This window comes from Salminus brasiliensis, chromosome 12 (genome assembly GCF_030463535.1).
Source record: "Salminus brasiliensis chromosome 12, fSalBra1.hap2, whole genome shotgun sequence".
In the NCBI taxonomy this organism is placed as follows: domain Eukaryota; kingdom Metazoa; phylum Chordata; class Actinopteri; order Characiformes; family Bryconidae; genus Salminus; species Salminus brasiliensis.
In genome coordinates, this window is record NC_132889.1 from 30645452 (window position 1) to 30673215 (window position 27764).

General features: G+C 41.5%; 3 protein-coding genes across 3 annotated transcripts; all 3 read left to right on the top strand.

The window, feature by feature from the left end:
• The first annotated feature begins 5108 nt into the window (after positions 1-5108).
• On the top strand, positions 5109-10583 carry phospho1 (phosphoethanolamine/phosphocholine phosphatase 1). Its single transcript, XM_072693708.1, has 2 exons — positions 5109-5253; positions 6794-10583. The coding sequence occupies exon 2, from the start codon at positions 6847-6849 to the stop codon at positions 7699-7701; it is 855 nt and encodes a 284-aa protein (XP_072549809.1). The 5' UTR covers positions 5109-5253; positions 6794-6846; the 3' UTR covers positions 7702-10583.
• Positions 8701-20648, top strand: natd1 (protein NATD1). Its single transcript, XM_072693709.1, has 4 exons — positions 8701-8792; positions 16051-16490; positions 18379-18497; positions 19386-20648. The coding sequence occupies exons 1-4, from the start codon at positions 8701-8703 to the stop codon at positions 19500-19502; spliced, it is 768 nt and encodes a 255-aa protein (XP_072549810.1). The 3' UTR covers positions 19503-20648.
• Positions 20649-23365: 2717 nt separating this feature from the next.
• tmem11 (transmembrane protein 11) lies at positions 23366-26640 on the top strand. Its single transcript, XM_072693824.1, has 2 exons — positions 23366-23463; positions 25448-26640. The coding sequence occupies exons 1-2, from the start codon at positions 23366-23368 to the stop codon at positions 25962-25964; spliced, it is 615 nt and encodes a 204-aa protein (XP_072549925.1). The 3' UTR covers positions 25965-26640.
• The last annotated feature ends 1124 nt before the right edge of the window (positions 26641-27764 follow it).

The following is a 27764-nucleotide window of genomic DNA, read 5'->3' on the forward strand; positions in this document are numbered from 1 at the left end:
AACATTGCTGATGGTGTCCAGCAGCTGAGTGTGTGTGTGTGTGTGTGTGTGTGTGTGTGTAAGAGAGAGAGAGAGAGAGAGAGAGAGAGATGGTTGTTTTTTGGAAAAGGAGGAGAATCGGCAAAGAAATGGACCTCCTGCCTACTTGTTGAGGTTCCTCTGTTTGTTTTGATCTTTAAAACTGTCCTGCTCTCCTGAAAATAAAGGTGCTACAAAAAGTTCTTTAAGGGATGAGACACTTTTGGGTTCCATTAAGAACCAGGTTTGTAATAGAGATGTATGAGCATAAACACTAGGATGTACTTATCCCAAATTCCTTTGGGATAAGCTGGATTAGATCTGTTAGTGATCCAGAACTCCTCATCCAACACCAGACCCGAACTGCTGTCCTCACGTTCCAGTATTTCCTAGATGAGTAGAGGCTGTTATTATCTAGCTCTTGATTTCAGAAGGAAAACTGCTCATTCATTGTTTCTTCTAAAATCAAGGGTATAAAAAAAAAGTTGTTGGAATAACTGTCTCTACTGTCCAGGGAAAGACTTTTCTACTAGATTTTGGAGCATTGCTGTGACAATTTGATTGCATTTAGCAACAAGAAAAACATTAGCGAGGTCTGGATGCTGGATGGATGCATCAGCACCCTATCTCATCCCCAAATCATCCCAAAAGTATTGGACGGAGTAACATCGTTCCAGAGAACACAGTTCCACTGTGCCACAGCACAATGCTGGGGGGCTTAATACCCATTCTTGGCCATTATCTGCTCCAGAACGTCCTATCCTTTCGGCAGTACTTCTCTACAGGGACTAGACAAGCTATGTGTGTGCTTTTGCACAGCCGTGTCAGCAATGGGAGCAACTTCAAGTAGCAGAATATGTTCATTGGAAGGGTTTCCACAAACATTTGGACAGTATCAGTATTTTACATCAGTCATTGTTGAAAGGTTCTTCACGCTCCTGCATCTCCATTACAAACATGAGGCCTACTTCATTAACCATCCCTAAAAAAATGCTCATGCATTCTGACATTCACCAGTGTTTTCATCAGTGTCGTCTTTGGGATGTATTCCATTTATGAAGACAATAGAATCCATCATTATAAAAGCAGAGCTGTGGACAGTTCTTGAATCTGACGTGGACGTTCTGTTTGGACTTTTCTCAATAACAGATTCATCAATATCTTCCTAAGAAGTTTCTTAAATGAGGCAAATGAGAACCTTTTGTAGCACCTTTAATTTTTTTTAATTTTTTTTCCTGCAGTGTGATTAACATCCCTGTTTTCTTTTCATAGATCCAGCCCCTGTACCCACATGGAAAGTCTTATTAGTGTATTTGAACACCAAGTCATGTGAAAACCATCCTTGTTTTTAAGAGTACTGTTTCTCCTCCTTTTCTCCTGGTTGATGGAATGCACTTTCTACTTAAAACTTTCTAGGTAAGACTTATAACCAGACCATGTTAATGTAACGCTCTGGAGAAAGGTTTTAACCCAGAGGACGAGTCCCTGTTGCCCCGTTTCTACCACTCAACTGTAGCAGTGTGTGTGATTGCATCACTGTGTCTGGTACTCAGATGTGCGGCTTTGCCAACTTCCAACTTTTGAGTTTTGTTCCACTGTTTTTGTTTTTTTTTTTGTTTTTTTTTCTCCTCCTTTAATCATTTATATATCTATAAAAAAGATGGACATGTATTACTGACGGGCCTTTTTTATAATGTTCATTTAACACATACTTTCTGCTAACTTTAGGAAGTAAAAGATTAAGTAGCCATATTTCAGACCTTGTTGCCTTTATTTGTGTGGGTGTTTGTTGATGGAAAGGTGCAAGGTTCCTCATGTTCCTCGAATAGGGAAATGGGTCAGGGGTGTGTATGTGGTTATGGTCAGACCAGCTCCTGTTTTTCCACACCGCTGATGACCCTCTGACCCTTTTTTTTTCTTTCTAGTCCACAGAAACTCAGCTGTTTGGCACTTGTGGGGGTCGGGGAGGGGGGGTATTGTGAAGAAGTAAAATAGTGATTAGATAAAGGAAGACTGCAGAATTATTACGTAAGTGCGGGTTAAAAAAGGCTGTCCTCATGTTAACTGTTGTCATGTTCCAAGAAGACATCATCAAGACCCTGCTGATCTTAGCGGTCAAAGGGCAACAAACCCTGGCAGAATCAGGGAGTTCTCACTGTAGCGTGGTCAGGTATTTGAAATGGTTACATTTTAGGTCTTGTTCACTCACAGCAACATCCTGTGGTGTAGTGGATTAGCTAAACCTTGTGTGAGGCCTTGTGAGAAAAGCATTTCTTCTGATATCCCACCAAAACTTTCAGGTTTGATCTGTTCTGATTGGTTTTCCTGTATTATGGCTCATTTAAAAAGCCGTCTAGGCTGAAACACTCCTCATAGCTTTAGCCTGAAAGAACAGTATTAAACTGATTTTAGGCTGAATAGGCTAAACGTTTGTACACCCGCTTATCCAAGAGTATTGGAGGAGTGCCCCCTACCCCAAACACACACACAGAGCTTGTCTAGCTCCTGGTGAGAAGCATAGGACTCTCTGGAACAAGTAAGCATGAACCTATTGGAAGCATTGAGCTGTGGAGCAGTGTTAACTTTGGGATGGGATGTGGAGTTGGGCACAGACACTCTTGTTGCTAAATGCAATCAGATCCTCACAGCAATCTCCCCTGGACAGTAAAGAGTTACTCAAACAGAAGCAGGATAAACTTTTTTTTTTTGTTTTTGGAAATCCTTGATTTCAGAACAAACAACAAATGAGCAAGTGTCCCTATACTTTTGTCCAAATAATGTACATTACTTGCAAACTGAGCATGTGAGGTTTTCTAGCGTTTCTGCTTTCCAATCAGTAAAATCTTGGACAACTGCTGTCTAATATATGACTGGCTGTGTGTCTGTTTCTCTAAAAAAGCAGAAGGACCAGGAAAGAGACCACATGATCAGCTTACGACAACTTCTACCAGATAAAATGGGTCAAAGGACACAGCCTTGCCACGTTCCTGAGCGAGCCTTCACTCAGAGCATGATCTTTTCTCTGTCGTGTGGCCTGTCTCCTCCAGCTTTGCATTTCCTTAGGCCTTAGACATGCACAAGCCCACAGCAGCGTTCTCCGCATAAGCCTGTGTGTTTCTGTGGAAGCCCCAATGAGGATGTGAGTCAGTAAAAAGTGGATCCAGGTCAGGCATGTGCTTCTCGTGGTAGAATGAGATGGTAATGACGGCGTGCACTCTTGATTTAAACACACACACACACACACACAAAGTTCATCTGCACTCCTACACCACTGCCCAAAATAGCCCGTCCAGCAGCCTGTTATTAGAGGGGTGTTACAAGCAGAGCAGGAAGGGAGGAAAGGGGGAGGTGTACAGAGACTGGGAACCTGCGAGCCTGGGCTGTACACCAGTAGTCTGGTTGTGCACACTGCTCTGAACATTTCATGTCCAACATGGGGGGATAAGTTCACTGCCTGATGGTTATCTGCACTGCATATAATAAGGACATGTTGGTTTACTGGTCATTTTTTGAATAGCAAATCAAATGGCTATATTTATATTGTAGATCATACGCATATCATTTTGTAACTAGTACAAAACCAATGTGTAAGGTCAGTCGTTATGAGTACGAAGAACTGAAATGTAGGTAAGCATACAGGCCCTAAGGGTTTATGGGGATGAATTGAATCTAGACGATCAAGCCTCTGAAACGTAGGATGTGCAGAGCAGTTCTAGACTAGAAAACATGGAGGCCATGGTTCTTTCTTTCATACTTTAAGAAATCAAGCCAAAACTGTCTGCCATGTGATCCAATCTGCAACAGAAACTATGGGCTGTAGAGACTAGATGCTGAGCCAGACTCACCTACTCATTTGGTAGACTCACCGCCTTCTCCCAGACCAAACGTGTCTCAGACCGCCTTCATTAAGCCCACAGCACAGAGTGGATTTTTCCACTGGACTCCCAGTTTGTCCGGTAAGTGGAATGCTTCAACAGTAAAAGTGCTGCTCATGTAAGTCCCACTACAACTCCAAACCCACCTACTCCAAAAAGGGTGCCATGCAGGTCCTGCAGATGGTCTGTTCCGGCCCAGGCTGTCATTGCATCCCGTCATTGCTAAGTGCAGCCCTGCCTTCTTATGCGGCGACACTGGAGGTGGAAAGACAGTTTAGAGGAGAAAATGAGATGGAAAATGAGAAATGGGCTGCTTGGTCATTGAAACATATGGGGATGAGCAGAGTTACACATATTGCAATATTGCAACCAGCCAGCGGAGGCGCTATCATGTGTTTGCTTCACTTTTGAGAGATGTTGGGCTGTCCATTTGTTTTCTACAGTCATTATTCTAAACTGAATGTACATGAATTGACTATTCGATGCTGCAGCCTCACTCACTCTTACCCTGTTCATTAATTGTCCTGACTCTAGTGACATGGACAGTAGCTGAAGCCAGCCTGGTTGGGGCTGATGTAGCACACAATCCCACCACTCTACACCAATGCACTACATTCCCAACTCTACATCTGCTAAATTCACCTACCTGTGTAACCGGCCTTAAATGTAATGTCAAAGTAAAGCATCCTCGGGTAACTGTGTTGTTACCTCAAAGGTATAGGGATTTAAAAATTAAATTAAAAAATTTATAAAAAAAATAATAAAAAAAATAAAATTCACTAAAAAAAGAACCAGGTCAACAAAAGCCTCCAGCATCTTTCAGCACTGGAACCAGGGTTTGTAAGAAGCTATTCTTCTCTTTATTGGATTAATTTGGTTTATAAAGTAACTCTAAAGCTCCAAAGTAAAAGGTGTTGACAGCAGAGCAGTGTGACTGTTTAACTGTTTAACTGTTTAAAAAAAAAAAGAAAAAAAAAAAGGCTAAGTAGAGAATACTAAATATATAAAAGTATAAATGTATTTTAATAACTAGTTTTGAGCTTTAAAAAAAATAAAAGGCATAAATTAATAGAAATTGTGCTGAAGCTGAGTGAGCTGTCCTCCCGTTTGCCTCTGCTGGAGGGGGGTTACTCCGCGGGGGGCGGGGCTTGGCTTGAACACTGTGCCGTTATAAAAACACGACCTGCTGGATGAAGACCTGCACAAACGCAAAGCAGCACCGAGAGCCGGGACCTCAGAGCCGGGACCTCAGAGCCGGGACCTCAGAGCCGGGACCTCAGAGCCGCACAGCAGGATTTAAACAACTGACAGCAACCAGACGACCGAGACCTGTGTTCTGCTGGATGTAGCTGATCTCCAGGTAAAGAGTTTTCTCTTTGTAAACTAAGGGTTCAGGGTTCATAACTGCAGTTCAGAGCTTCTCCTGTTCAGCTTCAGATTAGGATGCAGTTACTATTTTGCCCTTGAAAAGGAGCATTAGGCCAGGATAATATACACACTGCATAGCAATCCAGATAAAAACAACCATATGTCCTTAAAAAAAAAGTCAAAAGTAATAAAAGAGGAAGAAATAAAAAGGGGGAAAGTACTGCAAATAATAATAATTATTATTGTAGTAATATTGTAATAATAATATCATCATCGAAGTATCAAAGTATCACATCACATAATCGTAGTATTGTATCACTGTTATGGCTGGCAGAAGCAAGCAGTGACCGTCCCAATGATTTTCCTCCCAGTAGACCATGTACACACACTCCTCCACAGACCTTCACCGGTCTCATAAACTGAGAGGTTCTTTCATACGCTTGTGTTGGATTCACTGTTTGTTCTTCAGCTGTTAAAGCTAAATGGAAACAAAGCACACGCCTGCTCATATGACTGTAACACTGAGTCCTACAACCTCGGAACAGAAGCCAGTCCTCTCAGTCCCGCGCACACTGTAGTGCAGGGGTGTCCAGGAGCACACAGCATCAGCAGTCTGGAGCTCCAGCTTGTTTGGAATGAACACCCGGATAAGACTGGACACCCAAGCTGTGGGTCTAGACCACGTTGCTGCACAGCTGGAAGCAAGACTGCTATTTCCTGAGCGCTCTGCTGTAAATTGTTCTCAACTCGAACAATGACATAAAAGCAATCTGGCAATACTTCTGAATTACACTTACATAATAAAATGTTTCTAGATATTATTGTTGAATTTGTATTTTAGTTTTTATTTGCAATGGAAAGAAATACATTATACTATATTGACAAAAGTAATGGGACATCTGCTCATTTACTGTTTCTCCCTAAATCAGGGATATTCTTTTCATTATTGTAGAGTTTATCCTGCTTTTGATAGAGCACTGATTGATGAAGGATGATAGATGATTGTCACCCTACCACATCCCCAACTCCTCAGCTCAGCCTTGAAATATTGGATGGAGCACCACCATCATTCCAGAGAACACAGTTCCACTGCTCCACAGCTCAATGCTGGGGGGCTTTATACCTCTTTAGCCCACATCTGGCATTAGGCATGGTACTGATAGGTTCATGTTTATCTGCTTCAAAGAGTCCTATTTTTTATTTTATTGGCAGTACTTCTCTACATATGCACATCCGTGTCAGCAATGGGTGCAATGTAAAGTAGCTGCATGCATTCAATGGAAAGAGTGTCCACAAACATTTGGACATTTGAATAGTAAACTGCAGTAGTGCCTGTGATAGTTTAAAACACAGCCTTCTCTGCATTCTTGATTTCAGAAGAAACAATTTATGAGCAGATGTCCCAATACTTTTGTCCAGAGTGAAAGAGTGAGCACTAGTTAACTATACCTCTCACTTGTGTTTTTTTCTCTGTTTCATTTGTTCTGTTCTGGTCTTACAGTTAACCTCTTATTTTATTTTATTTTTTTCAGACAGAGAAACAGAAGAACCACATTAGGCTGTGAAGTTCTCATCACTGCTGAAGATGCAAGACTCCGTCTTCAACTGCTGTTTTGCTCCACCTCATCCTCCTCCCGGTGGAAGGGAGGAGTCCCAATGGCGTGGCAACAGGGCAGAGGCCCCACCCCCTAATGACCGACGCTTTCTCATCTTTTTCGACTTTGACGAGACGCTGGTGGATGAGTGCAGTGATGACGCAGTCGTTAACGTGGCCCCTGGTGGCTCTCTGCCCGGCTGGCTGAAGGACACGTATCGTCCAGGCAGGTATAATGAATACATGCAGCGCGTGCTGGCCTACCTGGCTGAGCAGCAGGTCACCCCGGGAACAATCATCAACACCATAGAGCGAATCCCACCATGCCCGGGCATTCCTGCACTGCTGCGCTTCCTAATGTCCCGTCCACCACGGGATTTCGAAATTGTGTGCTTGTCTGATTCAAACACAGTCTTCATCGAGGCGTGGTTGCAGAGCCTGGGCTTCCGCCAGCTGTTCTTGCGCATCTTCGCAAACCCAGCCCACTTTGATGACAATGGCCAGCTGCAACTCCGCCCCTTTCATGCCCACAGCTGCATGCGTTGCCCAGTGAATATGTGCAAGGCAGAGGTTGTACGACAGTATACTGCCCAGCGGGTGCGTGAGCGCGGCGGGAGGCGCTACCAGAAGATTCTGTATGTCGGAGACGGAGCCAACGACTTCTGTCCTTCGCTGACCCTGTCACCAGGGGATACAGCCTTTCCTCGGCGCGACTTCCCCATGCACCGGCTGATCCAGGAGATGGAGGAAGCAAAACCTGGAGAGTACAAGGCCAACGTGGTGCCCTGGAGCAGTGGAGAGGATATCATTAACCGGCTCAGGAAGATAGTGGAAGAAAGGCCTTAAAAAAGTAGTTTCCCTGGTCCTGGACTAACTCTGACCTGAATATTTTGGTGCTTCCCTGCACATCTGATCTAACTCATAACTGTGCATTCGGACAGTCCTCAAATTGGGAAATTCTCAGATTTACAAATCATAAGCAGTTGTATACACCAATTCGCCATAACATTAGTACCACCGACAGCTGAAGTGATAGTCACTGATTATCTTCATCTGCTGTGGCATCTGTCAAGGGGTGGATATGCTAGGCAACAGGTGAACAGTCAGTTCTTGAAGGTGATAAAAATGGGCAAGTGTAAGGATCTGAGCCACTTTGACAACAACCAAACTGTGACAGCTAGACGACAGGTCTAGATGATCAGGCAGTCAGTCTTGTGGGGTCTTCCCGGTATGCAGTGGTTAGAACCTACCAAAAGTGGTCAAAAAAGGACAACCGGAGAAGGTTCACTGATGCGATTCATGGAGGTCCCACCTTACAACTTACTGGACCTAAGGGATCTACTGCTAACCTCTTGGTGCCAGATACCACAGGACACCTTCAGAGGTCTTGTGGAGTCCATGCCTCAACAGTTCAGAGCTGGTTTGGAAGCAGTGAGGAGAACCTACACAATATTAGGCAATATTAGACAATGTTATGGCTGATTGGGTTGTATATATGCTGCATATGATCAGACGGACCAATGCCAACTTGGCTGCTTTATTCTACTGGTAAAGGGTCCTCAAACGCCTGACTACAAGAAGCTTCACTTGAATGGCTGACAGCCTTGTAAATTAGATTGTAATTCCAACAATTTTTCCAAATTCATGAAGAAAATATGAACAAAGTTATTGACAGTGGTTTGATGTGCAGTGCTCCATGCTAGATACACCTAGTCCGGGTTGGTCACAGTGGTGGTGGTGATGGCAAACATCCAAAAAGATTAACACCCCTTAAAGCTAGCTTACCAAAAATTATCAATGAATATGATGACATTACGACCACCCAAGTGTACAAATTCATAACTAATGAGCTTGCATGGAAGTGAGGCCTGCAGAATGTTCTCCAGGACCAGGGTGAAGAACAAGTGCCATAGAAACACACACCCATGCCCAAATGTGTAAGTAGCCAGAGTTAGACCCTGTTTACACCTGGTCACTGCATCCATCCTGAGTATCAGAATTATATTTGGATCATTATCTGGATAATTTGCATATTCCGTCCCACACAGCGATCAGATTTCAGTCTGGCTAATCAGAGACACATTCGATTACCTAGTGTAAATGCATGAGACTAAAATCTCATCAGGACACAATCCAGAAACTAGTCACATGAAGTTACCAGGTCTAAACGAGGTCTTAGATTTCAAATATACCTAAATATGAATCCTAACACCAACCCAGCCTTTTATGAGTGCTAACATGCTGCTAATGCTTAGCTGCTAAGGCTTAGCTGCTAATATACAGCAGCTAAGAGGGGAGGTGTACGGGCACTGTTACACTTTATTCTAACAATGCATCCATGTGCACAGTATGGCTGCCCTGTGAGTCCTGTGTTTATTTGGGACGCTGTTAGTGCACATCCTCAGAAGTTAGTACTAGCTGTCCAAAACATGCAGTTCCAACATAAATGGTGGGGGACAGCATACCACAATCCCAGATAACATGCCCATGTGGGGCCTGTATGGGTCGCTCAACTGGGAACCAGAACGTTTTGTCCATGGGTTCCATGTTGGCCCCACATATAGATGCCCATACCAGCCTTACCAATGGCAGACAGTTTTGAAGGGAAGATAATGGTTAGCTGCGATAACGTGTATGCACTTGTATGACAGCCTTGCCAAAGTAGTTCTGAATCTCAAGCCACAGTCATGGACATCAGTGGCACTAGGGATGTTTCTGCCCCTAGTGGCCAATGCTTTTAATGCAGCAGAAAAACAAAAGGTATTCAGATAAATAAACAAACAACACCCCTTGAGTAGCAGCCATGCACACCTATATGCATAGTTCAAGTACAGCTCTGCTTTTAGTGGAAGCTGCTCTGGTATGCTAGCCAAGACCAGTTTAGCCTTTTTGTTTTTTTCCATGTCTGAGATTATACTGATTACGTCAGAATGAAAGTGGGGGAGCTCAAAGTTTGCCTTCCTGCTGGCCAACCGCACACCTGGGATGTTTGGAAATATTAGCACACTCAGGAACATATTATTATATGTACGTCTTTGGGAAGTAGGCAAGGTTTGAGTGTGAGAGCTATAATAGTCCATATTAATTTAATAACTAATGTATGAACAGGACATTCATTGATTTTGTCCTGTTTTTGGAAAGAGGTGCTTATGAAATTTTATAAATAACATTTTATTATTTATGTCTCTTTCTTAACACTTTAGCTTTAAGCATTTCTAGCATTATCGTTGTGTCTCTTACATGTAGGAGTGTGTGATTTGGTAAAATTTGAATCATGATACACAGTTTCACAATAAACAGTAACATTAAATATAGGACATATCACAATATTCAGTTTTTCTGATGTTAGATTAGTTTAATGCCACATTTTAAAAGTTTAATAACTACAATTACAGTGATTTTTATTCAACACTGTGCTGCTCTAAACCCAGTTAAACTGTACTAATGATGCTGTCTTTCAGTAGGATGCTGTTATTGAAGAACTTAGACAAGCTTGTTGTGATGTTTCATGATTACGGTAATAATCTTGTCAAGTTGCCCACACCTACTTACACGTTTGTCAGTGTGTGCATGTGTGTTGCTTGTCTTTGTATCATAACCAGCTGGGGCAAAGCCCGTGACTGTGTGTCTTGTTGTCATTCTGTATGTTGAGTAGATGTGTCTGGTTAGCTGTATGTGTACTAAGCATTCTCTCTCTTACTAGAAAGGATATAAATCATTTACTAAAGTCTGTGTGTGTCTGACTCTCCAACTGTACTCCACCGCTGTCCAACTATTAATTAGTAGCAGCAGCAGGAACGGCGGTAGCAGTGGTAAGTAGCAGCAGCAGTAGTTGCAGGAACATTAGTAGTACCAGAAGTAGTAAGAGCAGTAGTAGTCCTAGCTGTAATTAAGGTAGTACACTGTTAAAAGTTTTTTTGAAGAACTTTTAGAGGTTCTTTCATTTGAAATATGTGGAGGAACCCCTAAAGGCACTTAAAAACTTATAACTTCAAGAAAAGGTTTTTTAGAAGAAAAATGTTCCTTAAAGGTAAGATGATTATCTACAGGTTTAAAATGAAGAACCTCCAAAAGGCTTCTAAGGATCATATACTTTTAACAGTGAAGGAATAGTAATAGTAGTAGGAGCTGCTGTAGTGGGAGTAGTGTCAGTAATAGGAGTAGTAGGAACAATAATAGTAGTAGGAGCTGTAGTAGAAACAGTAATAGGAGTAGTAGTGGGAACAGTAGTAGTAGGTGTAGTAGCAGTAATAGGAGTAGTAGTAGTAGTAGTAGGATAAGTAATAGTAGAAGGAGCAGCAGTAAAAACAGTAACAGTATTAGTAGGAGCAGTAGTAGTAGAAACAGTAACAGTATTAGTAGGAGCAGTAGTAGTAGAAACAGTAACAGTATTAGTAGGAGCAGTAGTAGTAGTAACAGTATTAGTAGAAGCTGCAGTAGAAACAGTAACAGTATTAGTAAGAGTAGTAGTAGTAGAAACAGTAACAGTATTAGTAGAAGCTGTAGTAGAAACAGTAACGGTATTAGTAGAAACAGTAACAGTATTGGGAGTTGTAGTAGAAACAGTAACAGTATTAGTAGAAGCTGTAGTAGAAACAGTAACAGTATTAGTAGAAGCTGTAGTAGAAACAGTAACAGTATTAGTAACAGTAGTGGTAGTAGAACCAGTAACAGTATTAGTAGAAGCTGTATTAGTAGAAACAGTAACAGTATTAGTAGAAGCTGTAGTAGAAACAGTAACAGTATTAGTAACAGTAGTGGTAGTAGAAACAGTAACAGTATTAGTAGGAGCAGTATTAGTAGAAACAGTAACAGTATTAGTAGAAGCTGTAGTAGAAACAGTAACAGTATTAGTAACAGTAGTGGTAGTAGAAACAGTAACAGTATTAGTAGAAGCTGTAGTAGAAACAGTAACAGTATTAGTAGAAACAGTAACAGTATTGGGAGTTGTAGTAGAAACAGTAACAGTATTAGTAGAAGCTGTAGTAGAAACAGTAACAGTATTAGTAACAGTAGTGGTAGTAGAACCAGTAACAGTATTAGTAGAAGCTGTAGTAGAAACAGTAACAGTATTAGTAGAAACAGTAACAGTATTGGGAGTTGTAGTAGAAACAGTAACAGTATTAGTAGAAGCTGTAGTAGAAACAGTAACAGTATTAGTAGAAACAGTAACAGTATTGGGAGTTGTAGTAGAAACAGTAACAGTATTAGTAGAAACAGTAACAGTATTGGGAGTTGTAGTAGAAACAGTAACAGTATTAGTAGAAACAGTAACAGTATTGGGAGTTGTAGTAGAAACAGTAACAGTATTAGTAGGAACAGTAGTAAAAACAGTAACAGTATTAGTAGGAGCTGTAGTAGAAACAGTAACAGTATTAGTAGGAGCTGTAGTAGAAACAGTAACAGTGTTAATAGAAGCAGTAGTAGAAACAGTAACAGTATTAGTAGGAGCAGTAGTAGAAACAGTAACAGTGTTAATAGAAGCTGTAGTAGAAACAGTAACAGTATTAGTAGAAGCTGTAGTAGAAACAGTAACAGTATTAGTAACAGTAGTGGTAGTAGAACCAGTAACAGTATTAGTAGAAGCTGTATTAGTAGAAACAGTAACAGTATTAGTAGAAACAGTAACAGTATTGGGAGTTGTAGTAGAAACAGTAACAGTATTAGTAGAAGCTGTAGTAGAAACAGTAACAGTATTAGTAGAAACAGTAACAGTATTGGGAGTTGTAGTAGAAACAGTAACAGTATTAGTAGAAACAGTAACAGTATTGGGAGTTGTAGTAGAAACAGTAACAGTATTAGTAGAAACAGTAACAGTATTGGGAGTTGTAGTAGAAACAGTAACAGTATTGGGAGTTGTAGTAGAAACAGTAACAGTATTAGTAGGAACAGTAGTAGAAACAGTAACAGTATTAGTAGGAGCTGTAGTAGAAACAGTAACAGTATTAGTAGGAGCTGTAGTAGAAACAGTAACAGTGTTAATAGAAGCAGTAGTAGAAACAGTAACAGTGTTAATAGAAGCTGTAGTAGAAACAGTAACAGTATTGGGAGTTGTAGTAGAAACAGTAACAGTGTTAATAGAAGCTGTAGTAGAAACAGTAACAGTATTAGTAGGAGCAGTAGTAGAAACAGTAACAGTATTGGGAGTTGTAGTAGAAACAGTAACAGTATTAGTAGAAGCTGTAGTAGAAACAGTAACAGTATTAGTAGGAGCTGTAGTAGAAACAGTAACAGTATTGGGAGTTGTAGTAGAAACAGTAACAGTGTTAGTAGAAGCTGTAGTAGAAACAGTAACAGTATTGGGAGTTGTAGTAGAAACAGTACCAGTGTTAGTAGAAGCTGTAGTAGAAACAGTAACAGTATTAATAGAAGCTGTAGTAGAAACAGTAACAGTGTTAGTAGAAGCTGTAGTAGAAACAGTAACAGTATTGGGAGTTGTAGTAGAAACAGTAACAGTGTTAGTAGAAGCTGTAGTAGAAACAGTAACAGTATTAATAGAAGCTGTAGTAGAAACAGTAACAGTATTAATAGAAGCTGTAGTAGAAACAGTAACAGTGTTAGTAGAAGCTGTAGTAGAAACAGTAACAGTATTGGGAGTTGTAGTAGAAACAGTAACAGTGTTAGTAGAAGCTGTAGTAGAAACAGTAACAGTATTAATAGAAGCTGTAGTAGAAACAGTAACAGTATTAATAGAAGCTGTAGTAGAAACAGTAACAGTGTTAGTAGAAGCTGTAGTAGAAACAGTAACAGTGTTAATAGAAGCTGTAGTAGAAACAGTAACAGTATTAATAGAAGCTGTAGTAGAAACAGTAACAGTGTTAGTAGAAGCTGTAGTAGAAACAGTAACAGTATTGGGAGTTGTAGTAGAAACAGTAACAGTATTGGGAGTTGTAGTAGAAACAGTAACAGTATTGGGAGTTGTAGTAGAAACAGTAACAGTGTTAATAGAAGCTGTAGTAGTTGGAACAGTATTAGTAGAAGCTGTAGTAGTTGGAACAGTATTAGTAGAAGCTGTAGTAGTAGTAAGTTTGCACAAAACATTAATTGCATGCATTATTTTTATATCCATTTTGTCTACTTTTCTGCTAACTCTGTGCTTGATGTCTAAGCAGAGCACACACCTACATATCATTCAAGAGCGGACTCAAATGCACAGGAACAAGCTCAGTAGAGTGGTGAAAGCTTTACCTGATTGAAACAAAGGGGTTTTTCCCCATTAGTATTGGTATTGGTATTACTATTAGTATAAGAAACAGTGCATGTAACTCATTCTGTTCACTGTATTGAAATGGATATTCAGTCTGAACTGTGCTCACCACTTATGTAGTAAAAACCTGGGGAATGGGGGAAACCACTAAATGCCATCTCAACACTGTTCAAACACTGACCAGCAGTCAGTCACATTCCTTCTGAACTCTGAACACACTGTTGTAGAACATAAGCAGTTTTGGAGAAACAGGTTTGGTTAGAGATACATCGTAAATGTAGCAGGTTTGGTGTCCAAAGATTCCTCTATAGTTCAGAACCAGAGCTATGAGGCTAATGTAGCTAACAAGTAATGGGAATCTCTGTCACCCAAAAAGACTTTAGTCTTTATATTCATATTTTGACTTAATATTAGTTTCAGAGCTCCAGATCATAACTGAGGAACAACAACTTCAAACACCAATTACACTGTACGGACAAAAGTATTGAGACACCTGCTCATTCATTTTTTTTGTTGTTGGAGTGACTGTTTCTAATGTTCAGGGAAAGGATTTTGAAGCACTGCTTTTTATATATTTTATATATTTTATTGCATTTAGCAACAAGAGCATCAGTAAGGTCATGATGCTGGGTGATTACCACCCCACCTCCTCCCCAACTCATCCTAAAAGTACTGGATGTAGCATCTCAATCCAAAGAATTTCCCCCAGCTCAATGCTAGGGGGCTTTATACCCCCCTAGCCCACACCTGGTATTAGGCATGGTGCCAGTAGGTTAATTTTTATCTGCTCCTGAGATTTTCATCTGCTCCTATTCTAATGGCAGTACTTTTTTACAGGGAATAGACAAGCTGGGTGTGTGTGATGTTTTAATCTGAAGCACTGTACTTAAGATGACCACTAGGCTACTACAACACCGCTAACATTCCAGACCGGTTGTGATATTTCAGGCTAAACGTGTTACTGGAATGGATCAAATTCATTCTTTTTTCCTCCCAATATCTGATTCAGCCTTTTCTGTAGGCCTGATATCCATTTAAACGGTGTATTCGTTCTGCCTGTGATCTCTAGATACTGGCCTAAGCATACAATGGGCCACAGCAGTAAATAAATCTAAATTCTGTGTAGTCCAATATATCTATATATAGTAAAAAGCTGTGGATGTTTTGCAAAGGACTTCTCAGTAGACTGGCTAATATAGGCCCAATCTGAAATATTCAATGAGAATGTCCCTGGTCCTCCAACAGAACAGTCCTGGGGTTTCTAGACTTTTGGAAGTTTATCTGCTTAATTTCCTGCTTTGTGAAAAAAAACATCCTAGAGTCAGTTATGTTCAGTAGATCTAGGAGTTTGCAGCAGATGGTAAAACCTAATCTACATTAGCTCACCGTGCTCATATTTCTCCTTTGTGTGTTTGTAATTATTTTTGCATTATTAGCACCACACTGTTATAGCTGATATAGGAGCTGGTTTCCTAGCAACAGATTAAGCTTAAGCCTAAACTAATAAGGATTTTCAATGGCGAATTACTGCAGGCATTGCACTTTTGAACACACATTGAGAAACACTCTAGGCTTTTAATCCATGCTGGCCCGGGACGTTTCTCCTGCTTGGACTTAGCAACTACATTTAATGTCAGAAAACACCCATCAGCCATAACATTAAAACCGATCTGACCATTCGAGGCATGAACTCCACAGGACCTTAACAGCAAATCCTTTAAGTCATATAAATTGTGAGGCAGGACCTCCCTGGGACACCCCACAAGACCTGATGCCTGATGTTTCAGAGACCGTCTGACCCAGCTCTCTTGTGGAAGTGGCTCAGATTCTTACGCTTGCCCATTTTTCCACTTCAAGAACTGACTGACTGTTTACCTCTTAATATGTGGCCCTTTAATACATATAACAACTGTTCATCACTTTACCTGCCAATGATTTTAATGTTATATAGCTGATTTGCTTTTTTTTTCTTTTCATTTCCAATATAGTCTGAACCCACCAACCCTCCTTCAATGTATTCTTGAATGTCAAATTCACTGTCCGGATACTTTTGGCCACGCACCGTTAAAGCGAGAAGGTCTCCATCTAGCGGTTAGGCGCCGCAAGTGCATCACGAGGCCGCGCATCAAAACATTGCCTGCGCGTCCTCATTGGCCGACACGGTCACATGGCCTCACAGCTGATTTTCCTTGGATGGAGTGTTTTTGCAGGGCTGTCTGTACGCCCTCACTCTGCCTGGGCCAGCCCGGCTATGAGCCCGCTTTTCGGCGACTGTGTATCGGACGCGGCGCTCTGACCGACGCACAGCGCTTCCTCCATCGCCGCTGCACCATGGCCCAGGCCGCTCAGATGAACGTCCTCGAAATCAGCAGTCCCATTCGCGTCGAGCACGACAAGAAACGACGGCAGTTCAGCATCCGTCTCAACGGTAAAGGCGCTGAAGCTGGGTCGGCTGCTTCGGCTGGCTGGGTGACGGAGCTCCCGGGGGAAAGCGCTCCTGACCAGCGGCTGTTTTACCTTTGTTTTCATAACAGACCGCTCGGCTGACTGTTCCTGGCTAGCAGAGGTGGCGAGTCCAGGTCCAGAACGTAAAAATCCGCTCCTGGATTTTGCTCCAACTGCCTGGGCAGCTCAGCGCAGCTGAGCTGCCCAGGCAGTTGGAGCAAAATCCAGGAGCGGATTTTTACGTTCTGGACCTGGACTCGCCACCAATGCTGGCTAGCTAGTTAGCTAGCTGGAAATAGCCCTTCACTGATAGACAAGCACTCCTTTCTCCTGTGTAAACAATACACAGGAAACATCGACTTAATCTGGTCTTATTTGTCCTGTTTTAAGAGACTAAACTAAGCAAATATCTTAAAGCAACACGTTCATAAGTTCGCCAGCTAGCTTAGCTTAGCTAATGTAGCTAAATGAGAGAGAGAGAGAGAGAGAGAGAGAGAGAGGGGGGGGGGGGGGTACAGATCATGCTGAACCTTAGCAACTAGCCAGTACTTATAAGCTTGCAAAATACAGTTTTCATACCTTAAATCTTCTATATTTTTGTGGAAAACACTGATTTCTTTCTGTTTGGGGTTTTTTTTGTTGTTTTTGTTTTGAATGAAACCCTGATTGTGTTGTTTTGCAGCTGTAGTCAGTAAAGCCAGCCCTCGTTTGACTTCCTGTTACATCAATAACAAAGATTATTTATGGAAACATGAAGGTTATTTATTTTTCCTTTTCTTTTAGTGTAGTTTTCTCCTGTTTGTACAAGGATACTATTATTTAGTAAGAATAATATTTAGATGCTGAAATTGTTACATTGGTTTGATAAATTCGTTCCCTCATTATAACTGAGGGAACAAATTGTTTAAGAGAGGGAACAGATGGATTAAATTAAGGTGAAAATGTATTAAATCGAGGGAACAGATTGTTATATTGAAAGAAGGGTTTATTAAATTAAGGGAACGAGTTGTTAAATTGAGGGAAAGATTGATTACATTAAGGGAAAATGTATTAAATCGAGGGAACGATTTGTCAAACTGAGGGAAAGATTTATTAAGGTAATGTATTAAATTGAGGGAAAGATTTATTAAGGTAAGGTAACGTAATAAATTGCTGGAAAAACCTTACCTTAATAAATTATGTATTAAATTGAGGATAAGATTTATTAAGGTAAGGTAATGTATTAAATTGAGGGAAAGATTTATTAAGGTAATGTATTAAATTGAGGAAATGATTTGTTTAATTGAAGAAACGATTTATTAATTTAAGGGAATGTAATGTTATACTTGAGGGAACAAATTGTTTGGTTGACAGAGAAATTAATAAATTAAGGAAAAGATTTATTAATTGAAGGTAGTGTATTATATTTAGGGGGAACAATTTGTTAAATTGAGTGAATAGATTGTTATGTTGAAGAAATGATTTATTAAATGAAAAGAATAAATTCATAAATTAAGGGGCAATTCAATTTGAAATTGAGGGGAAAAAATATATAATTAAGGGATGCAGTTTTTGTCTAACATTTCTACCTTGATACTTTAGGGCTCGGTATATCTGACCTACTTCATGTAGGTCATTCATTTTAACAACATTAACAGCATAATATATTTAGATGTTATATAACTGCATAAAGGCATTCTAAGAATAACCCAGGAGAAACATCTCATTTGAAGAAGATCCTTCTATCCTGTTTTTATAGCACAAGAATTGAAAATAAACCTATAATGAGTTTCAGAAAGCAGTTAATAAAATGGGAACTCCATTAAGAGAAAGCATGATCATAGATGCATTATGAAATGATTAATTGTCATGATTTTTTTTTTTAATGGTAGGTTCTTATGATCGAGCTGTGCTGCTATATGAATATGTGGGGAAAAAGACAGTGGACTTGCAACACACTGAGGTACCGGATGCCTACAGAGGACGGGGTATTGCCAAGCATCTGGCCAAGGTTGAGTATTATAACTGTATTTAACAGTAAAGTGAAGTATGTGGGAAATTCTTATGTAGGTATATGACCCTAATTTGTGTGTCTCAGGGATGCTCGGAGTTGGTCAGTGATGACCTAGACAGTAATGACTAAACTAGTCATGATACCAGAACTTACAGATTCCAGTTGTAGTATCTCAATGCTAGACACCCAGTGATACTATGGTGATCTGTAGGAATGATCTGATCTGGGAATCCTGGGCTGGTGCTGATTCCCAATGTTATTAATATACAAACATCAAAGCCAAAATAGAAATATTTATATAGTGTAGAAATGGGACTGCATCTACCTTAATTACCATCACAAAGAAATGTGATATTTATTTCTGTACAGTAATAAACGCAGTACGGGAAACCATTCTGCTCAAATATCTTTTTGAAATAATAGTCAAATAAAAGGATTGGTTTCCTGGATCTTTATTAATATTAGTCTTGATGTAAAGTACAGTGTCATCAAGGAAAAATTGGAAATGTAATTGAAAACTTTTTTTTTTTTTTTTGCTTAATTAACATCTTATTTTGTGTAACAGTATCACCCTCCCCCCACCAGACATACAATTGATTAAATTATATATTGTTCTTGTACATTTGTATTTTTAAAGTATTTCCAAAATGTAGCATTATAAAAATAAAAATAAAAAGATTTTTACAACTAAAATCATTGAATTTAGTCACCAAGGCAAAACACATTATTTGGGCACCATGTTCGCCACCTGCACAGATAATGTGTAAAATTGCACGGCCGTGTTACAGAACACAACCCGTCCTGCTCGTATCTGTAAACATTTGCTGTATAATGGCTGTTTCTGGAAATGTTGTCATTTCAGTTTGGTCTTTGTGTTCCTTCTAGGCGGCGATGGAGTTTGTGGTTGAGGAAGACCTCAAGGCTCACCTGACCTGCTGGTACATTCAAAAGTATGTGAAGGAAAACCCCCACCCCCACTACCTGGAGCATATCATCCACTGAGGGAGGGAGATGGATACAGGAAGTGACAGACGGTCATTAGCGATTGGATGCTTTGGATGGGCGGGGTGGGGGTGGCTGGGTATTACCGATTGTTTTAAACTGTTTTGCGTGAGAGAAAGAATGAATATCAGAAAAGGACAGAAAGCATCTGCAGCTGTAAAGCATCTGCAGCCGGCCATGTTGTAGCCGAAGCATCTGCTTCGGAGCTTGCGTTCTGTTTGAGAGTGGATGAGGCATGTGCTCTGGAGTGGACCAAGGGGCCTCTTTTCCTCCTGCACTCAGGACACTGTGGTTAGCCGATCCTTCAGCCAACTAGCTAACCCAGAAGGGTCCACGGATAACACCCAAGACGACCATTGGAAGCAGTCCGTTTTAGCTTGTCGTACTTCACATGCCTCTCTAGCCCCAATGCCTTCAGGTCCAGCGGTGCTTATATACACACACAGAGATTAGCTTGCACTCACATGCAAAAATGCATAACCTGTTTAAACGAACATTGACATGTGGGCGGCAGATCTCACTGTAACATTACCAAACAGCCACTGTGTATTTCAGGTGTGAGTGTGTGCGTGTGTGTGTGTGGCATGTTCTATCACAAACCAGGGCCAGTATAGGAGTTGAAGCTTCTGAGACAATCCCTCTCCTGTAGACTACGGGGCAGAAAACTCTCAGGATGGACACCTTAACACACAATGCTGCCCTTCAGCACAGGGAACCTGTAAAATGTGCTTGGGTGTGTTTGTGTAACAGAAGCATGTGTGTGTGTGTGTGTGTGTGTGTGTGTGTGTGTGTGTGTGTGTGTGTGTGTGTGTGTGTGTGTGTGTTATTCCCATACCTTCCCCATTGCCTTATCAGAGATGGCATCAGTGAAGGCCTCTGATGGCTTTAACGGAGTCCACCAAAGCAGGGTGAGCTCGGTGCTCAAATAACAGGAACAAAATCTGCCCTGTCACTCTGTAGCATCTGTAGCAATGCTGACGTCTCTGATGGTGGTCGCCGTCTCTGAACGTTTAGAGGCTTGCCATAGTCTGTTCTGTTACTGTTGAGGATTGTGCTAAAAATAATGCCTGAAATTCATTATGTTTTTATGCATTTATTTACTCTATCAATATTCTTGTTTTTAAATAAAGAAATAAATATATGTACCATGTAACTGCGCTGTCTGTCTTACTGTTTAGTCTTATTGTTAAGTTAGCATGTGCTGCATTGGTACGAGTGGATCAGACACAGCAGTGCTGCTGGAGTGTTTAAACACTGTGTCTACTCTAGTAGACACTCCTACCTAGCTGGTCCACCTTGTAGATGTAAAGTCAGAGACAAAAGTTCTGTATCTGTTGCTTCACAGTTTGTGTTGGACCTCCTCTTGTCCTCCATTATCAGTGCCCACAGGACGTCGTTGGCTGGATATTTCTGGTAGGTGGACTATGCTCAGTCCAGCAGTGACGTTGAGGTGTCAGATCCATTCATACCAGCACAACACACACTAACATGCCACCACCATGTCAGGGTCACTGCAGTGCTATGACCCACCTCTCACATAATACCTGCTCTGTGGTGGTTAGTCCTGGGGGTCCTGAGCATTAAAGAACAGGATGAAAGGAGGCTAACAAAGTATGCAGAGAAACAGATGAACTACAGTTTGGAATTATAGAACTACACAGTGATTTTAGAAGCAAGGAGATGGTATTAATGTTATGGCTGATAAATGTATAGTCTACGGCAATAATTATATGTACAGTGCACAGAGCTGCACAAACTGGGAATGAATTTTACATTATATTTAGTCTGGTTTTACAGTGTATTCTAGTGCTAATATTTAGGCCCTTTGTCCTTCACTTTAACTCATGAAGTCCCTAAGTGACATTTACTTGTATGACATACATCCTGGATGCATCACAGGACTATTCAGGAATTTGTATACATGTGAACTTATGTACAAAGTGCCTGGTTAGTGCCTGAGACAAATCTAGCTTCTAATGGTCTGTTCCAACACATTTAACAAATCCAATGCATTGATGAAAATATCATATATTGCATATAACCAGTTCTGACTCCATTTGTAGAACAAAAGGATGAAATACAAGTCATAAAATTGTTGTGATGTTTGTTACAGCTGGATTTTAATCAGAAGTCAAAATGTGCCCTCTTTATATCACAATAAAAAAATGCTAATGAGCTTCTCAATCAATTGAACTGATTATATTATTTTAAACAATATTTAAAATTGGGTTCTGGCTCTTATGGATTAAGATTACTACAAATTTTTCACTTTAGCATACAAGAGAATGTAAGGGCATCTCCCGGTAAACTGGAGCTGAAGCTGAAGCACAGTTGGTTCACGCAAAAGCACAACAGTCCAAAGCACACAAGCAGGTCTTCTCCACAATTACTTAATAATAAGAAATGTGCCTTTTTAGACAGTCCCTGCTGAAACTGTATTCCGCTCAATGGCGTTTGACAGCTCACGTAATTATGATATTTACTGTTTTTTGATGTCAGTAGAGACGGCGTATTGGTGGATATCAGGTGGTGATCAGCAGATGTTGGATCAAATTAACAGAGGGAAAAATGAATAAATCTGTTCCAATCCTGTAAACTATGCAGTCTGAAACAGCACACACCCACACTGGCTGATGTGATGCTAGCTGTGTGTTTCTCTCTGTGGGGTGAGGAAGAGTGTTTGAGAAGTTTTACGCATTATATCATGAGTTTTAATGCCTAGCAGTTTTAAAAGATAGACAGCGGCCCAGTATCAGGCACAGCCAATATGCTTCATTATTGACAGTAGAGAAAACAAGCTGGTCTCTAGATGTAGGTCAATCCTAACTAGTGTTGCCTGTTTCCTGTTTCAAGAAACTCCTCTAGAAGTGTGTTGGTAGAGATGCCATATGGGTCCCATGAAAAACGTAACACAGACCCTTAAAAAGGCCCAGCGTGGTACCACACATTTTGACCCAGATGAATGTTCTTCCTATGCCATAGCTTCGAATTTATCACCTTTTTCGTGTACCTACATGCACAGTGCCAATGTTTTCACTGAGGGAGAAAGCAATCACAAAAGCAGTGAAGGAGGCCTCATCACTGTGGCCCACACCACTATGAACCCAATAAAAAAAATAAACAATCATAAAAACACCCCGTTCTTGCCTTTGGCCTATTTGGCACTATTCTTTCACCCCAGGGTTACTCCAGCGCATATAGGCTACGTTTTAGATGTCGGTGTGGGCGCTCCGCTGTTATGCAATGCGCAGCTAACGGGGGGAGACGGAGAGCGACATCGCGCACGTGTTCCCGAGCAGCAGCAGCAACAGCAGCAGCAGCAGCAGCAGCTCCGGGACGGACCTCAGTGCCGAAGCGTGGGAAGACCACAGTATGGGTAAGAAACATGCAAGCTGTTTCCAAGCATAGCTCATTCACAATTGGGCTGAAAACGCTTTTAATTCTTGTAAAAAATATATATATATATATATATAAAAAATATATTCTTATTTTTTATTTATTTTATTTTTTTGCAAATGCACCTTCTTTGTGCAAGGCTTGCATAAATGTGTGAAATGGTTTGTCCTGCTGCGAGTTGTTGTCCTTGCATGCGATTGGCCGTCGCCGACTCGTATCGAAATGTAAACACAAAACGCTTAGCCACGCTTTCGAATCGGTATCTAAGAAACGCTTCATCTTTATTTTTTACATGTAAAAAAAATACACATAACCGATCCCTAAAACGGACACGAAGACGATATTAATATATTTGAACAAACCGAAGAAGTGGTACGCGCCTAGAAGCGAGATGCTTTATGGGATGTGTAGTTCGGGCTACGCAAATCGTTCTAGAACACAGCCGGAAGAAAACTACACTTCCCAGAATGCGGCTTCTGAAGTTTTTTACGTCAACACTAACGCACTCGTACTCCAAGATGGCGTCGTTCGGAAGGAGGCGCGGTGTCCCAGTGAACAGGGAGAGGTCAGTTACGCTAAAACAACCGCTTTAACCCGCTTTTATGAGCGTGAATCCTCACGTTCACGTTGAACGACGAGCCGGAGCGGTCTCCTTTAAACGCCGAGCTCCGCAGGCTTCGACAGAGCTGTGAGAAGTACGAAAACATTGTTTGGTTTGGCCTCATGTGATGTTTTGATTCGCGGACTTGCTCACAGGTCCCGAAACCTAGCGAGCAAAAGAGGCCAAATGTCCACGATATATTTTAACATGGACATCACGAACAGCTAAAGAGTTGGGGATGATTTGGCTAAAGTGTTTAAAGCAACATTCAGCGGCGAGAGACGAGCTTTACATGAGCGGTTTAACGGACTATCACCTTCTGAGTTAGCAGAGCTCTCAGGCTGCAGCACGGTGTGCGTTCAGACTGTGTGTCCGGCTTGTTCCAACTAAAATAGTCGGTGCTCTGTCTGTGGTTTAACATCTGGCTTAAAGCAGTAGTTTTAGACGAAGTTTTCCACTCCAAAAGCACATTTCCAGTCGCGACTTTGCCACAGCAAGGTTAATTCCCGAAATAACCTCACCCCCTAACACACTTAGCTAAGTTAATGGGTTACGCCGTCATTGAGTTTAGTTGCTCGCCTTCTTCTAGCTTTACTGTATGTGTGTCTTTATACTGTGGCTGCCCGATTTCTGTGGTAAAATTTCTAAATATATATATATATGTTGATTTTAAAGTCAGCAGTAATAATAATAATAATAAAAAAAATAGAATTAGGTCCATGAGACAATTGATTATTTTTAAGTTCATTATGCCAAAAAACAAAAAACCCTCTTCTCTTTAAATGACACCAATGGAAACCTTACAAAGTGTTGTGAATGTTGGCCAAAGCTCATTATTTAAATGATTATTTAAAAACAATCAGCACACATTGCAGTTTACTGTCAGATCCACCTTAAGAAACTAAAGCACACAAAGGGCTCCAAACATACTTTTGACAGCAGGGGCACTGCTTTAAATTGGGTTGATATGATGAATATCATACCTGAAAATCACTGTATTGATGTCACGGGGTAGTTGTTTACAGGATATATTGCCCAGCAGTACTAAACAGCACTTCTAAAATCAAGCTGTTCAGTCCTGGGCCCACTGAAAGCAAAGGGTTCAGGTGAGTGTCTGCACTCAGAGCCATTACTACTCTATGGCTGTACAGTCAGACGGGCAAAATTAATAAAATAAAAATAGTTTTCCAAGATATTGCAGTCTTTGATGATATTTAAGTGAGCATTAATGAAACTGGAAAAACGTTAATGAGACAAGCTTTTTATAGCAGGGACATATGATAAATAATAATCAATCAAATATTAAGCTAAAGCTGAAAATGACTAATTTAGTACATCACTGTGTACTCGTATAGAGGATATGATGCTCAGCATGATGCTCAGCTTGATGTTGGAAGTGTTTCCTCTGCTAGTGTAAAGAAAGGTCGTATGTGAGTTTCTCTACCCTTAGAAAGGGTTCTTTTGTAATGGCAGTGGCAATTAAATGCATGAATTTTTTTTTTTGCCTGGTTAAATGTTTCTTCTACATGGGCAAGGCAGTTTTCAATGCAGTTTAGCTTTGTTTGTTCCTGAGTCATTTCTGCTACAATGAGGGGAACTCCAGAAACCTTTGGAGGTTTGTTTCTTGGGGTTCATTTTCCAAATGTAACAGTTGTACACTAAAGCAAACTGGTGGGCCCCTGAATAGTCATTTTCACGATTCCCTCCCTCAGCTGTAGCATTCCTGGACTAAAGTGCCTATGTGTTTAATCCATGTCTAGTCTATAATTTCTGATTTTATGGCAGAGAACACCAACAAAGCATTTGATGAGTCCTTCTTGTGTTTGATTGGTCCTCAATTTCAGGTCTGCATGCTTTGACCTTAAGGACTGGCTAACAAAACGATTGCACGATTATCTGTGCATAGGACAGAGTAGAGTAACAACACTGTCTATATGTCTGTCTTTAGGGGAGTGATGGCGGCAGCGGAGTGTTACATCGTTCACGAAATCTACAACGGTGAGAACGCGCAGGAGCAGTTTGAGTATGAGCTGGAGCAGGCGCTGGAGGCGCAGTACCGTTACATCGTGATCGAGCCAACGCGCATCGGCGATGAGACGGCCCGCTGGGTGGCCGTGGGGAACTGCCTGCACAAGACGGCCGTTCTGGCAGGGGCCACCTGCCTCCTGACGCCGCTGGCCCTCCCAGCTGACTACTCACGCTATGTGGCGCTGCCGGCGGGGGCGCTGAGCCTGGCCTGCGCTGCCCTCTATGGCATCTCCTGGCAGTTTGACCCGTGCTGCAAGTACCAGGTGGAGTACGACAGCCAGAAGCTGTCGCGGCTGCCGCTGCACACACTCACCTCCTCCACGCCCGTGGTGCTGGTGCGGCGGGACGACGTGCACAGAAAGAGACTGCACAATACGATAGCGCTGGCTGCCCTGGCTTACTGCGCCAAGAAGATCTATGAACTGTACTCCGTATGAGGCGCCGCTGCACAGACGCACACACACACACATACACATGATACTGATCTCACACATTCACATACACACTGGCAGGGAGGTCAGAAACACTACTAAATACAAACACTTGCAGACATACGAACGCAACGGAAACAGGCAGACAGTTGCACGGGTGGAGAGAGAGCGATCGCAAGGAGGCAAAAACAGGGAAAAAGGAACGAATGGAAAGAAACGAGCATTGCTCTCCTTGACGCTCTTTCCCCTCTGTGCTCTCAAACGGTGGAAGAGTAAACAATCGGGACAGGACGGGAGGGGGAGTGGACGAGAAGACGGCTCAGGGGGTTTATGGTAACATTAGAAGCAAGATTTTTCCCCAAGATTCTTTTTTTTTTTTTTTCCCCCTTTTTCTGTACTCAAGTGACATCACCAATGCACTCGTCTCTCACCTCCCCGTCCAGTATCTCCTGGACCTTCAGCGCCCTCCCAGCCTCGCCCGCCTCGCCCTGCCGCGCACGCTGAGCCTCCTGCACCTGGGCAGTGACCCGACGGACCGCGAGTGTGTGCTGGACAGGCCAACAGACAGACATGTTTTAAGTATGACCTTTGAGCCCTGTCTCCCCATCCCCCCTGTGTAGTTTTACTGTACCCTGCCTTGGCGCATCACCTTTTCATTAAACAGTAGGAGATTTAACCTCAATGCCAGCTCTACTGACCTTTTCTTTGATTTTTATTTATATTTCTTTATTTCAAACAACAGCCAGAAATGCTGCATCCCTCCCCTTAGATACAAAATACACACAAAACAGTCCTAAAACGTACGTACAGGTGTTAACTCTGTTTCTGGATGTAGCAAGCAAGGTCTTTGTGGCATTAGTCGTGTGGCTCACTCCCCAGGTAATGCTCATTAAGCCAGTGACTTGGTAAATACCCTCATGGAATTGGGGTCAGTAAATGACACTTCAGAGTAAAAGGTTAAAGAAGGTAGTGTCCAGTGTGTATATTACATGAAAAACCTCTCGCTGTGGATTACTACATTGTGATCAATGCTACTGAGGTTCTGCCCACCCTGGATAGCCCTTATTATTTGTATAAGGGTTTTATTAGTTTTTTGTTTATTTGCTTTTACAATAGGAATTGTTTCAAAAAACAATGTCTGCATATCTCCCAGACCAGTGCCTAGACTTCTGTTAAATGTGCCTGGCTCCTTGTAAAACAGCTCCTGCACAAAAAACTCAAACTAAACAAATATTTAACATGTCTCTTCTTTTATAGTACACAGGGCTTGGAGACCCTGGATAGCAAAGTTATATGTCCTAAAACAAACACAGTATAGCTTGTAAACTGTACAGTTCTTTTGCAGCCCCTACTAGAAGGTTGAAGACTAATCTCAGATTGACCCACACACAACTCAGATGGTCAGCTGGAGCTTGCACATCATTTATGCTTTTGCTAAGTAAGGTATGTGTGTGTGTGTGTGTGTGTGTGTGTGTGAAATGCTTAAAAGGGGAAAAAAAACACAACAACATTGTTTTAGTAAAATGCTGACTCTGGGGTGTAAACCTTGCAGATCTATGTTTACAAACCAAATGTTTGTGGACACCCCTTCTAATGATTGTATTCAGCTGCTTTTAAGTTGCACCCGTTGCTGACACAGATGTGCAAATACACACACAGCTTGTCTAGTCCCTGCATAGAAGTATTGCCAATAGAATAGAACTCTGAAACAGACAAACATGTGCCTATTGGCACCATGCCTAATGCCAGGCATAGGCTACAGGGGTGCAAAGCCCCTGATAAGGATAAGGATGAGGTGGGGTGGTG